This window comes from Anticarsia gemmatalis, chromosome 18, assembly GCF_050436995.1.
Source record: "Anticarsia gemmatalis isolate Benzon Research Colony breed Stoneville strain chromosome 18, ilAntGemm2 primary, whole genome shotgun sequence".
Lineage (NCBI taxonomy): Eukaryota > Metazoa > Arthropoda > Insecta > Lepidoptera > Erebidae > Anticarsia > Anticarsia gemmatalis.
This window is the reverse complement of record NC_134762.1, coordinates 11,860,670-11,874,691: the sequence shown is the minus strand read 5'-3', so window position 1 is coordinate 11,874,691 and position 14,022 is coordinate 11,860,670. Positions and strand designations below refer to the sequence as shown.

The 14,022-nt window shown below is 44.5% G+C and overlaps 1 protein-coding gene across 2 annotated transcripts in view; it reads left to right on the top strand.

The window, feature by feature from the left end:
* Nucleotides 1-2,324: 2,324 nt before the first annotated feature.
* rk (G-protein coupled receptor rickets) overlaps nt 2,325-14,022 on the top strand; it is a 51,352-nt gene continuing 39,654 nt past the window's right edge. The window contains exons 1-3 of one of the 2 annotated variants that reach the window (XM_076126316.1): nt 2,325-2,981; nt 12,045-12,116; nt 13,276-13,416. In XM_076126316.1, the coding sequence (XP_075982431.1) occupies nt 2,815-2,981; nt 12,045-12,116; nt 13,276-13,416 (380 nt within the window). In that variant the 5' untranslated portion in view covers nt 2,325-2,814. The remainder of the gene's footprint in view (nt 2,982-12,044; nt 12,117-13,275; nt 13,417-14,022) is intronic. The other variant, XM_076126317.1, reaches the window with a different exon arrangement.

The window sequence follows — 14,022 nt, the reverse complement described above, 5'->3', positions numbered from 1 at the left end:
CGCTAAATTGCTCAGATGCTGTCAAAACCACAATCCAAAACAACAGCAAATTAGCTGATGCGTAGACGTCAGACGAAAAGTGACGTCTCATGAGATTTTCTTTTTCTTTAGTTGTCAACAAATCTAAGCCATAGACCAAAAATTATTATTTAAATAAACAAATACTTTCTAATTAATCCGGACTTCTAAAAATAATACTCCCAAATAAAAATAAGCGACTTAGTCCCCTTAATAAGTGGTAAAAATTCTGTTACGAAACAACACAAACTTTAAGCTGTACGAAATCTGCCGATCTCCTTTTAGAATATTTTAGGAATATTTTATAAGATTTCAGGAAATAATTATAAGCCTTCAAGGAGATGTTTTGAGATTTTAGGAAGATATGGTATAATTTCCGGGACACATTATAAAATTTCAGGGAGATGTTATGATATTTCAGGGAGATGTCATTAGGTTTCAGGGAGATGTTATAAGATTTCAGGGAGATGTTATAAGATTTCAGGGAGATGTTATAAGTCTTCAGGGAGATGATTATGTTATATACATATATTGAGATTTCAGGGAGATAATTATGTTATTTCAGGAAGATTATAATAATAATGTCCTCCTAGCCGATATACGGCTACGGCGGTCAGTTTCATTGAAACTGGCCATCTGTGCAGGACTTTGTTTATAGTGTCCAAGTGTGTGCACAATACACAGGTACACTCTCTATTCCATCACTGTCATAGTTTGGTGGGACGGATGCGAACCGACACGACCAGTGAGAGGTCAGGCGCAGGACTGACGGCTTTACGTGCTCTCCGAGGCACGGAGGTCTTCGACCTCAACTTCCTAACTCCGGGCAATCTCTAAGAAATTCTTAACAGAAAATCTTAGAAAAGACTTTTTGGCCCGACCCAGGATTCGAACCCGAGACCTCTCGCACCGCAGTCGCATATACTACCGACCGCGCCACAGAGGCAGTTAAAATAATCTCAGGGAGATGATATAAGATTTCAGGGAGATTATTATGTCATTTCAGGGAGTCATAATATCATTTCAGGGAGATGATATAAGATTTCAGGGAGATTATTATGTCATTTCAGGGAGTCATAATATCATTTCAGGGAGATGATATAAGATTTCAGGGAGATGTGATAAGATTTCAAGAAGTCATTATGTAGTTTCAGGTAGTCGTTAATTAAATTCAGGGAGATGTTGTGAGATTTCAGAAACCTTTTTTTATTCATTCATTTCATTCATTCATTTCATTCATTCATTCATTTCATTCATTCATTTCATTCATTCTTTTCATTCATTCATTTCATTCATTCTTTTCATTCATTCATTTCATTCATTCACATCATTCATTTCATTTGTTCACTTCATTCATTTCATTCGTTCATTTCATTCATTCATTTCATTCATTCATTTCATTAATTCATTCATTTCATTCATTCATTTCATTAATTCATTCATTTCATTCATTCATTTCATTCATTCATTTCATTCATTCATTTCATTCATTCATTTCATTCATTCATTTCATTCATTCATTTCATTCATTCATTTCATTCATTCATTTCATTCATTCATTTCATTCATTCATTTCATTCATTCATTTCATTCATTCATTTCATTCATTCATTTCATTCATTCATTTCATTCATTCATTTCATTCATTCATTTCATTCATTCATTTCATTCATTCATTTCATTCATTCATTCATTTCATTCATTCATTTCATTCATTCATTTCATTCATTCATTTCATTCATTCATTTCATTCATTCATTTCATTCATTCATTTCATTCATCCATTTCATTCATTCATTCATTTCATTCATTTCATTCATTCATTTCATTCATTCATTTCATTCATTCATTTCATTTACTTTTAATTGTTACCTACGTAACTAATATACCTACTAACATGACTGGTTGACCCCCATGTTAACGTTCATCCATTAGGACATTTACCAACACCACTGAAATATGTGTTTACTAAAGTTTACTTATTTGAAACTGATATCCCAAATATGAACTTGCATGCTTCTGGCTTTGCTGTAGGAGATATTAACAACTAAATAGTTTTATTACTGTGAGTGTGTTTACCAGGCGGCGCCATCAACAACAGCTTAACATTTTCTGACTCAAGTACCTGTAAATACACGACATATATGTCTTACAACACGTCGTCGCACTGTTAGCAAAACAAAGCTCAACAACAAACAGCGGCAACAACTCGTTGTGTTCAGTTTGAGTGCGAGTGTGCCGCGTGCCACTACTCAAGACGTGCCGGACGCATACACAGCTCACAGGCACTTTGTATTTGTCCTTTATGTGTATTAAGTGCAGTGAGTGCAGTCGCGCGGCGCACCGGCCGCTGATATAAACATGCATGCATGCTGCGGCGGTAGACTGTGCGGCGGCGGGCGGCGCGCGCCGCTCCCGCTCCTACACTGTACGCGCGGTGCGAGCCGCTCCGTCCGGCCGGCGTCCGTCAGTACGTCGCGCGCTATCGCAGTACGAACACGCGCCTGTTCTCGCTCCGCCGCGGCGCGCAATACTTCGACGATCGCCGCGAGTGTCGCGACCATCACAACACCGAGGATCACCTGTGAGCCGCGAGTGTTCCCGCGCTAAGTGTGACGTGATCAGTGGAAGCTGTGAGCCTTGGGCGGTGCGGTGATCGTGGAGCGCGCGAGTGGTGGTTCGGTGGTCGCGGGCAGTGCCGGTGGTGCCGGCGCGCTGGTGGTGCTCGGCGCGCTCGGTGCGATGCGGGCGCGCGGCGGGCGCGGCGCGGGCTGAGGCGCGCGGGCAGCGCACCGCATGGGGCGCGCGCTGGCGCTGGTGGTGGGCGCGCTGGTGCTGGCGGCGGCGCTGGCGCGCGGCGCGTGCCCGGCGCCCTGCGCCTGCACCGAGGGCGGCGCGCGCCTCGACTGCCGCGCCGCCGGCCTGCGCCGCCTGCCGCCGCTGCACGACAACCTGCTGTCTCTGTAAGTGCATCCCACACGTAACGTAATAATATTGCTGTCTGCCACCTGTCTGCGCTCTGCACCGCCCTCACCGCCCTCACCGGTCACTGCACAGAGAGAAGCTACGTGATGTTTGTCTGATATACACTTATCTGTAGTTTGTTTCACCTGCACTTACACTGATCGTTCAGCGCGGTGAGTGCAGCTGGAGATCAGCGCCTCATTAACTGATATAAACTTTTTACTACTACTTTATTTTAGATACACAAGAACAAACGCATGGGAATAGCTACAAAATAATAAAATGCACATATGTACCTATATAAAATATATATCATTATCATTAAACACTGTTTACAAAATAATACAAAATAACCATGTCGGAATAATATCCTGTCATACCTGTATCCCCTGAGAGAAAGCTCACTACTGCGCGTGTGGTACTAACCACTAACCACTAACCACTCACAGTCATCGTATAAGACACTTGATAGTGATTACTTATGTGTCATGATGCATCAATGATGCGCGTGTGTATGTATGTGTGTGTGTATGTGTGTATGTATGAACAGCACGGTGACGTGAGTAGTGAGTGTGTGTGTAATCACGTTGTTGCGTTGATGTCTTTTACACGAGCACCCAACGAACACTTAACGAACATGAAACACATCACAAGTATTGACAAGTGATCACAAGTGATAACAAGTAAGTGACATGACACGACGTGGCGCACTGTTGCATGATGGTTCGCTCTGTGGATACATTACACAGTACTAGCCATGACGTGAACCATGACTCCGGACTGACAGAGGTTGAAGAGTCCCCGGCGCGCGGCGTCAGTTCGGTAGAGGCAGCGGCACTGGGAACATAGCATCAGCTGGCACTGGCCAGTGAGCCGCGCCGAGCTTGTAGTGTTGTAGGTGGACTAGGTGGAGAGGGATGATGATGTGTATACTATATACTATACTATTTACAGGGTGTCCCAAAACTCAACGATAATCCGAGACAGGATGAAAGGCCAAGTCATACTGGCTCTAGGAAAAATAAAAAATAAATCCATATCACTTAGTTCAGCAATAATAGACATTTTTCAAAAAAAAGTTGAAATTCCACACCCTTGGTCGCATTTTCAAGTCCTGTGATCACCAATTTCATAATTCCGCTGTGTTTTTTTGAATTTCGTGATCTTCATTAAATTTGCTTTTAATCGTAAAACAAATTTTTGCACAAAACATTGTTGATTTCATAAAAAAAGTTAAGTTTTAGTGAGTCATGGTTCACAAAAATATCGTTAGTTAACTTTGACGATTCAAATTGAAAAAAAAAAATGTACTACACTACCCTTGGCAAGTTATTTCAAAAGTTGGCGCATTTAATCAAGATTTCAAAATGGTGCAACACTTGCCACTTTTCTTTCCATTAAAAATGTTATTTTTATTTGAACGAAGAGTATCCTCGCAGATGGATCGGACGCAGTAGTTCAATTTAATGACTTTCTCGTTCCCCCGATCTAAATCCAGTAGATATTTTTGACTGGGAATGCATAAAAAGAAAAAGTCTATTCGAAATCAATACAAAATCTATCAGAACTTCGCCAGAAAATTGACACAGCGTTAGAGGAAATAAATGCAAAGAATTTTGTTTGACCGGTGCAAAACTCTTTTGTAAGGCGTTACAGAGCCTGTATTCGTGCCAGAGGAAAACAATTCAGATTACTTTAGTTAAAGGAGAATAATTAAATAAGAATGATGGTTCGTTCATTGCTTTTTTTTTAATTATTATTACCTATTATGTTTATTAAATTAAATATTGGTTATGGACTGACTCAATTACCTCTTTACTAAAAATAATTGCTTTCCTCTGGCACGAATACAGGCTCTGCAACGCCTTACAAAAGACCTTTGCACCGGTCAAACAAAATTCCTTGCATTTATTTCCTCTAACGCTGTATCAATTTTCTGGCGAAGTTCTGATAGATTTTGTATTGATTTTGAATAGACTTTTTCTTTTATGCATTCGCAGTCAAAAATATCTACAGGATTTTGATCGGGGGAACGAGAAAGTCATTAAATTGAACTACTGCGTCCGATCCATCTGCGAGGATACTCTTCGTTTAAATAAAAATAACATTTTTAATGGAAAGAAAAGTGGCAAGTGTTGCACCATTTTGAAATCTTGATTAAATGCGCCAACTTTTGAAATAACTTGCCAAGGGTAGTGTAGTACATTTTTTTTTCAATATGAATCGTCAAAGTTAACTAACGATATTTTTGTGAACCATGACTCACTAAAACTTAACTTTTTTTATGAAATCAACAATGTTTTGTGCATAAATTTGTTTTACGATTAAAAGCAAATTTAATGAAGATCACGAAATTCAAAAAAACACAGCGAAATTGTGACATTGGTGATCACAGGACTTGAAAATGCGACCAAGGGTGTGGAATTTCAACTTTTTTGAAAAATGTCTGTTATTGCTGAACTAAGTGATATGGATTTTTTTTTTATTTTTCCTAGAGCCAGTATGACTTGGTCTTTCATCCTGTCTCAGATTATCGTTGAGTTTTGGGACACCCTGTATATATAGAGATTACTTGAGCTAAGAGAGCATCTAATCACAATTATTACGATTACGAGGATAGTACCGGTCGTATTGGATGACTGAAGTAGGCTGTGATCGACAATCGTCGAGATAATATACAAAATAAATATATGAGATACAATATACAACATGAGTGATTTGTGTGTTATTATAATAATGTCGTCCTGGCCGATTGCGTCGTGTCGGAGTATGCTATGCCTATGTTTCGAGCCATCACCACGACATGCGACACCGCGATGTACCGTTGACTGATAAGCGAACGACTACGATTAGGTATACACTAGTTGGGCAGGCTGTATCAGTTACTGGTGTGAGGTATCATAAGTCATGAGCCAGTACTACGAGGTACTAATAGATCAGTGGCAGCAAAGTATCGTGAACTAATTAATATTCTGGTGGCGTATATTTCGCGATGTCGACAAGGTCGCACTGTCGTAGCGTTGTGTTGCGGCGCGGAGCTGTGCTGTGCGGGGCAGAGCGGTGCGGAGCAGAGCGGTGCGGTAGGACGATGCTAATAACTGACGTCCTCCGCGGTGAGTGATTGATGAGGGCGGCGCGGGGCCGGGGGCGGGGGGGGGAGCGGGGGGACGTCATGATCGCTATCTAGATTACTTATTCTGATCAACGTCGTACAATGACCTACACCGAAATCATACCTCGTTATACATACAATAATAATGAATGTAATAGATATAATATTTTAGACTTGTGGTACTTGCTTCATATGATAACTAAGTGAAATGAACGGTGTAGTGACTGTGGTGGTCGGCTCGGCAAGTCGTAGACACTCACACATCGTAAATGTCAAACTGTAGCTTTAGTTTATGATTCAATTACGCACTAAACAAGATGAGCGTGCATCCTCCTCGCCTCCTCGCCTCCTCGCCTCCTCGCCGCGGAACACTACAGACGATCGTCACTCGTCCTCATGACTGGACCAGCCTTTGTCAGGACAAGTAAGTGCTGATCATGTGGTACGGAATATGGATATGTATTGCGGCACGACTATGTACCGAGCCGCTGCGGCTCACAGCCCACCTATACATACGTATAGCGGTACAAAAACATAATAATAAAAAAAAAAAAAAAAAAAAAAAAAAAAAAGCATGGTTGTGGAACGACTCGGCAGAAGTAACAATATTGAGACTTGTTTGTGTTCTGTAGACACTGTAAGTAGACAGGAAACTCTCTCGTAGAATTCCTGTACAAGATATATGTCAAGAACTCTAAGTTGTTGTCTATTTTGTTTGTACAAACATATGACGCATTCCCAATGAATGCCAATGATGTCTGATAGACATGAGCGCTGCGAGAGGAGGTCGCGACTCGCGGGCCGTGCGCGGAGAGGTCGCGCGCGGCTGGTGCTGGTGACTCGCAGATCTGCTCCACACTATTTATAGACTAATGCGAGGACGAGGGCAATTAGTTGCAGGCTCCCGTCCCCCGCCCTCAGGGACGAGGGGGCGAGGCCGGGGGAGGGGGAGGGGGAGGCGGAGGGATTGTGCATGCCGGTGCACTGATATAGAAACGGCCCCGGCTCCGATTTATTGTGAGTTATTGATGTTTCCATGAAAAGCGGCGCACCGTGCGCTCTCCGCTCTCCGCGCGCTTTACCCTGCCATATGATATGATATATACACGTCCCACACGTCACACACACACGATACATCAATACACGCGTCTGTACTGTGATACATAGGTACACGACGACACGCGCGTCATCGGTGCACTTCGCTAATGATTGAAGCTAATTAACGCGCACTTGACGACCACTCATTCTAAACATAAAGTAGATCAATGTCGGCGGACGGTTGTCACTCGTCACAGACAGCAGACAGACGCGGCGGGCAGGACTACTGCTCGCTAAGGGAAGGTTCATATCTGACGGAAGACGCGTCGGGCGTAGCCTAAATAGTATGGGATTCGCAACGACGCATCATCGGTTGAGTGTGAGCGGTCGAGTGTTTTTCTATACATTTGTCTGTTCTGGCGTTACGCGACCGATAATACGCGACGCATGTTCTGTCAGATATGAACCTTCCCTAAGTCGCTACGACAAACGAGTGGTCACAACCAACTCTATCAGAGTTCACCATCAATATACTCGTAATACTCGGATATCTACGGACAGTTTGGAAATCTCTGTTCACCGGACATTCCTCGGACGAACCATTGTGTAATGAAATGTTAGTTTAGCTGATTTTACTTACTGTGACAATATTATTTGATGACAGTATGTAATGTAAGCAGTACAGTAACCGTGAGCGGGGAGCTCGTCGACGGATGCTCGAGAGCCGAGGACGCTTCAGACGCTCGTATTATTAAATGAGGTGTGGTATCTTATCTGTGGCGGAGGTCAGATAAATGATATTGATTGACTTCAATCACTAGGCGTCAAGCATTATGAGGATGTCGTTGTTTGGACACTATGACCCACATTAACTAGCAATATCGCTGCCTTGTGACAAAACTGTACAGGCGACTGAAACAACTGACACCTGACACTGACGCCTGGACGAGGTGGCTTGTCGATGCATGCATGTAGATCATACATACATGTATGTACTCCCCTGAACAAGATTGTTCTTATGCAGGTGAGCGGTTTCCATGTACCGGAGCAATTAGATGTTATGATGACCGGTGCGTGCGTTGTGTGTGAGTGTATGTGCGTAATGTGTGTGTGTGTGTGTTCGATGCGTGCGGTGCTGTGTGCTGTGTGGTGTGTGGTGTGTATAAATACGTGTGCGCGTCTATATCTGGCGCCGCGAGCCCCCTGCACTGCTGCACCGCCGAGTACTGCTGAATACCACATGCCACCACGCCACCACCGCACGCCTCTTCTAATATTCAAATAGTACTCAGGTACATAATATGGAAGTGGGCAGTAGTGAGTAGTGAGTAGTGAGTAGTCTATACACAGTAAGTGATACACACGTGAAGCTCACACGGAACTATTAAAGATTCCACAAACAATTACTCTGGAAGATCATCATACTTCTCTGATGACAATTTTGATATCTCGCCGGAAAATAATTGTAATCGATTAAATATTTAAGAGCAAATATAAGATTGAAACAAGAGATTTTCTACAACAAAAAAAAGCAAGATTTGACAGACAAAAGATAAACGCCAGTGGTGGACGTGTGCATGATGACCGGCATGTGATGCGGTCGCCGACACGGCGCGCATCACATGTAACCTGTGCTCAGCTCTGTGCGCTCGTGCCGGGTATCAGTCAGCGTGCAGTGAGCCGGTAGCGGCTCGGCGTCGTCGAGTGACACAGACACACAGTGACACCACACGCGCACGCAGGACAGGGTTCTACTACTGCTCTACGTACATCGGAAATAATAAACAAGTGCGCACAGCCTCGGCCTATTCTTTATTCTGTGATACTGCACTACTTAGCTGAACTATCTTCTTATCTGTTTGTGAGCTCAAGAACGTCGTCACCGAGAGAAGTACTGCGTGTGGTCGCATACATATAGAGCGCGGCGCCGACTCATCGTGCAAGTAATAAGCGTCGGTAAAGCTCTCCTCGAGCACAACGTTGTATTGTGTAATGTAAATATTAGTTCAGCTGTAACTGGCTGCCAGTGGCGGGACCAACACAAATATACGTGTGTGATGTGAACGATCAAACGTGACGTCTTGCCGAGAGTGCCGAGAGTGCCGTGAGTGCCGTGAGTGGTGTGTGTGTGGTGTGACGTGTCAATGACAACGTACACAAATAAATAGATGAGAGTGACGAGTGACGAGTGATGGCGGCGCGTGTCAAGGTCGCGCAGTGACCTCGCACACACACCACCACACCATCACACCGTCGCATCATGACTCATACACATGACATGACGACACACGAACACACATGCTCGCCCTGCAGCCACATGAACCACAACCACAGGCCTTCTCAAGATTATATCAGTACCTTAATGTATGATTTTGTATTGGTCCGCATTTTACTAGCTCCGATTTAATTCAATGGTTAATCCTGACGAATGACCTCTAGGAGAAACCAGTAAATAAAACAGGCCGGCGCCAAAACTAAGAGCCCATGAACAAGCAACGTACAAACACGTAACTGCTTGAGTTGCATATTATTATGTGCAATCATACATATAAAGATTATACAGGCGTTAGTCATCGATGCTACGAGTTTAAAAAAATGCAACGAAGCGACGTAATAAAAGTTAAGATAATGTTGATATGAAGATAGTGTCTCGGCTCGTTCGTTGATATGTGTCGCTGCACTGAGTGCACGCGGCGCGGGCGCTGAGCGCGGGTGACGCAAGCGCGCGAGGTCGCCCTGCACCTGGCCGCCAGCGCCGCGCCGCCCGCCGCCGCCTGCACGCGCCTGCACGCGCCTGCACGCACTAACACTCGCACCCAGGTGCTACTACATAAATACACGTTAACATAATAATATAGGTAACGTAAACAACATTGTGAGCCGTGTCCTGCGCCTTGTGCCTCTGTGTTACGACGACGCTCGACGCCGCGCTTGCATCTCTTCGAACGCTTGTCGATGGCTGGTTTCCACAATCCTTCTCCGAGCCGATACGTCTGCTACGAGCCTTATTTATAACATATTTAAATTCGATAATAATATAGTCTGACTCGAGCTAACGTCAACATTAAAATTTGCTCTTGAATGCGACTATAATCATTAATCACACGCTAATTTCTACTGAAAATTACAAATCTGAGTTCTGAATTTAAATTACAAATCATTTGACATTATGGAAAGCGCCAAATGTCTGCTTATGTAGGCTGCATGTATTATGTATGTACTACAATATGTACAAGATGCGTACACGTCAGTAACCTCTGTAAACAGTGAAGATGCCTGGCATGCCGACTGCGTCGTCAGCTACCACTAAGTCCTGCTTGTGCAGGTATAATGGGTTCAGTATATAAATCTAATGTCACACATTCACTAAATTGTGGGGACGAGGGTTAGTTTAGCGTTGTAATCTTGTGATGGCCGAGCTCACGCAATGAACTAGAAATCATTGAACTTTCATCATGTTATGATGATTATTATGATCTTAGAATCAATTAGCTTAGGAAGAATTGTCATTGTTATAAGTAAGTTAGTAGTGTGCAGAGTGTGCAGTACCAGTCACTGACACTCGTAGATGGAGTGTAGGTGGTGAGTGTGGTGACAGTGACCCTGCTGCTCGGCGGCTGGGGGCTGAGGCCCAGGAGCGAGCGGAAGCGCCAGGACGACTCAATTAATTAGCTGTAGGCAGCGACGCGCGGCCGATGTCCTACGCACCCCCCCCCTCACCCCTCATCCTTCCCGCCGCACCACACTCCCCCACACACCCACACGATGCACTGCAGCCTCTATTGTGCTGCTTTTGTTACACTTCAACAGTTCTCATCGTTGATTTTAGCTCTCAGTGTTAGCTACCAGTTCAAACGTAGGTACCTACCTTCTTTTACTTAGGCTAACAACCGGTGGTTTATAGGTAAACACTTCAAGGACAGTTCAAATTAAGTGGATCCAGGATCAACGAAGAACGTCTTGTTTAATGTATTATGTGCTCCATGACGTTATATCTATGTTATTAACGTGAAGTGTCAGGTGATCAAACACACGTGCGTTATCCGCATATTACAAACACGGAATCGAGTTCTGTTTGTAAAGGTGGCGGCGAACCTTCCATCGACCGCATAAGTATCTTACTCATTATTTTGATGGCTGCTAACTCTGTAAGATGTAGCAACATTTCAACTAGGGTATTTTTTACTAAACATTATCATTTAAATAGAGATGTCGCTGACGCATGCACTGACTTCGCACCCGACAGTGCGGGTGAATGAGTGGCTGGTCGGGTGTAGCCGGGTGTGGGAGGGGTCTGGGGTGGGCGCGTGTCGGCGACCGCGGCGCGATGATGGATGACGCCAATAACGAGTGGAGCGAGCTCGTTATCGGCCGCGAGACCTCGCGCCGCGGCACCTTCCACCTCCGACCTTCACAGCCTTCACCCTGACGGCCGCACTCCGCCACACTCCGCCACTGACACACGCACACACGCACACACGCGAGTCACATTACTGACTCGGTGGAGACCATCCCACCAGCTGCTGCTCTCTCTGTGTTCAATAGATAAGCGAACTTAAATATTCGCCGCATTGTTGTTAAAGTATCTTTTGATCTATACGTGAGCAATACGCCTCGTATTACGTTCTTTTATCTAAGATCAGACCTCAACATTATGTTAACAAACATGTGTGAAGGAATTGCGCTCTGCCTCATTGCACAGACACACAGTGTTAATTTGTTTGTCTAAAATGGTTTAGTGGATAGTTATAAAACGGTCAGATGTACGATGCCCTCGCAAATACCCTGTACATGTTATAGAAGGGTACCTATGTTGTCGCGTGTTTGTGCGTGCACACTAGATCACTAGAGCACTAGAGCACTAGTAGGAGAGTACGCGTGAGTACAGAGCTTGTTTGTTTGTTTGTTGCAGGGACGTGTCCAACAACAACATCAGCACGATCGCGCGCGACGCGCTGCAGCCCGCCGCCGGCCTCAGGGAGCTGTGAGTATATTGTACTCGACACACACTGCACAAGTGCACCCTGCATTATAACTACACGCTTGATCACTACTAACTATACTTGTAGAGCTGCTCACTTGTACCAGTTGTACCACAGAGTAGATACAGGGTGGAGGGGAATCGCAAATCTGTCGTCGTAGGAACTAGTTAGGTTCACATCATAGGTACTGAGTGCGGCAAGTACAGCGTCTCCACTCTCGTCGGCGGGAGGCAAGCGCAGTCTAATACTAATAGTTGATTGTAATACACGCATCGAATAAGGTAAAGACATCACAACACTTGAGTCGTTAGTTCGTTGCTTCTGCGCTGAAGTGGAGTGAAGTAGAGAGCGCCACGTGGAGCATGTGTGGTGAGATTGAGTGGCTGTACATGGAACCGCGACTAACCACATTGAGCCCGACACACGGAGAGCTTTCACAGAGCCCTAGTTTCAGTTCAGTTAGTTTTATTTATTCTATTAATAACGTACCTAATAATCTAAAGAGCTCTTCAAAATATGCGAACAAACTGTGTGAGATTGCGTTTTTGGCGGCCGCAAGCTTTTAAATGAAGTCACAGTCGGTATTAAAATTGTATAAAATACATGCAGAGTGGTCGTAAAATGCTAACATCCGGCCGCCAATGACTTTCGTGTAAACATAATATTATTATATGTGTGTATAATTGTAACGTTTTTATGTGACGGCTCTGTTTCTACCGCGCGAGTGATGGTCGAGTGATGATGGAGTGGCTGCGACAGGTACGAGCGCCGTCAGTCAGCGGCGTGGTCACTACTCACCGCTCGCACGTCACACATTACCTACACTACACCGGACTACACGTCCCCATCACGTGGACTTACACGCCCAATCAAAAATCTAAAGTCCTGCTTGGAATAATATAATGATTAAATATTATTAGTTAACAGCTGGTCGTAATATGTTTGGTCGCGGCATCCGCTTCGATCGAACAACTTTGTTAATCGAACAACTGTGATACAAAGTTCACAGAGTTCCGCGTCCACGATACCGGGGAATTGTGTAGGACGTGTGTGTGCAGTACTAGAAGGCATAAGGCTCGTAGTGTAGTGACGTACTAGTAGTGTGGTAGTGTGGTAGTATGTGATGAGACGTGAGGAGTGAGCGCGGTGGTGTTGTGGCAGGAACCTGTCCATGAACCGGCTGGAGTCGGTGTCGGGCGGCGCGCTGAGCGGCGCGGCGCTGGCGCGCCTGTGGCTGGACCGCTGCGCGCTGCGCCGCCTGCCCGCGCACGCGCTGCAGGACCTGCACCACCTGCACTTCCTGTGAGTAACGCACACACACACACACGCACACACACACCACTCGCCTGCACACTCTCACACTGGAAATACAATAAACGTATGTAAATTGTGCCCACCTTACTAGATATGTTTTTCTCGTGAATTGGATGCTCAGAATTTTTTTCAGCTTAAAATAATATGATAGTAACTAAAAACGATTTTTATAAACATCGCGATGCCAAAAAAATCGAATATTCACAGTAAAAACTCAGAACAAATAAAGAAAAATGAGTAATCGCAGAATTTATAGAATTTATTTGTAGCTTCATAAATGCACATAATGTCTGGGGTCCCAAGAATCCCAAGGAGTCTGTTTCTTCCCGTCAGCTAATGTTACTTATCTAATCTAGCAATAGAAATAATAATTACAACTAGGTTTAGATATATTATTTAGGTATTTCGCTGTAAAAGAGAAACAGCAGTGATACGAAGTAATGTCTCGAGACTGTCCTCAATTGTGAAGCAAACGAGTGTCGTCCCCTCCCGGGAGCGGCGCGCGCCGGGCTGGTCGCTCGCCACAGACGGGTCGCGTACAACCGTCGCGTCGGTGGCCGGCACACATACATACACGAATACAAAATGCTTACT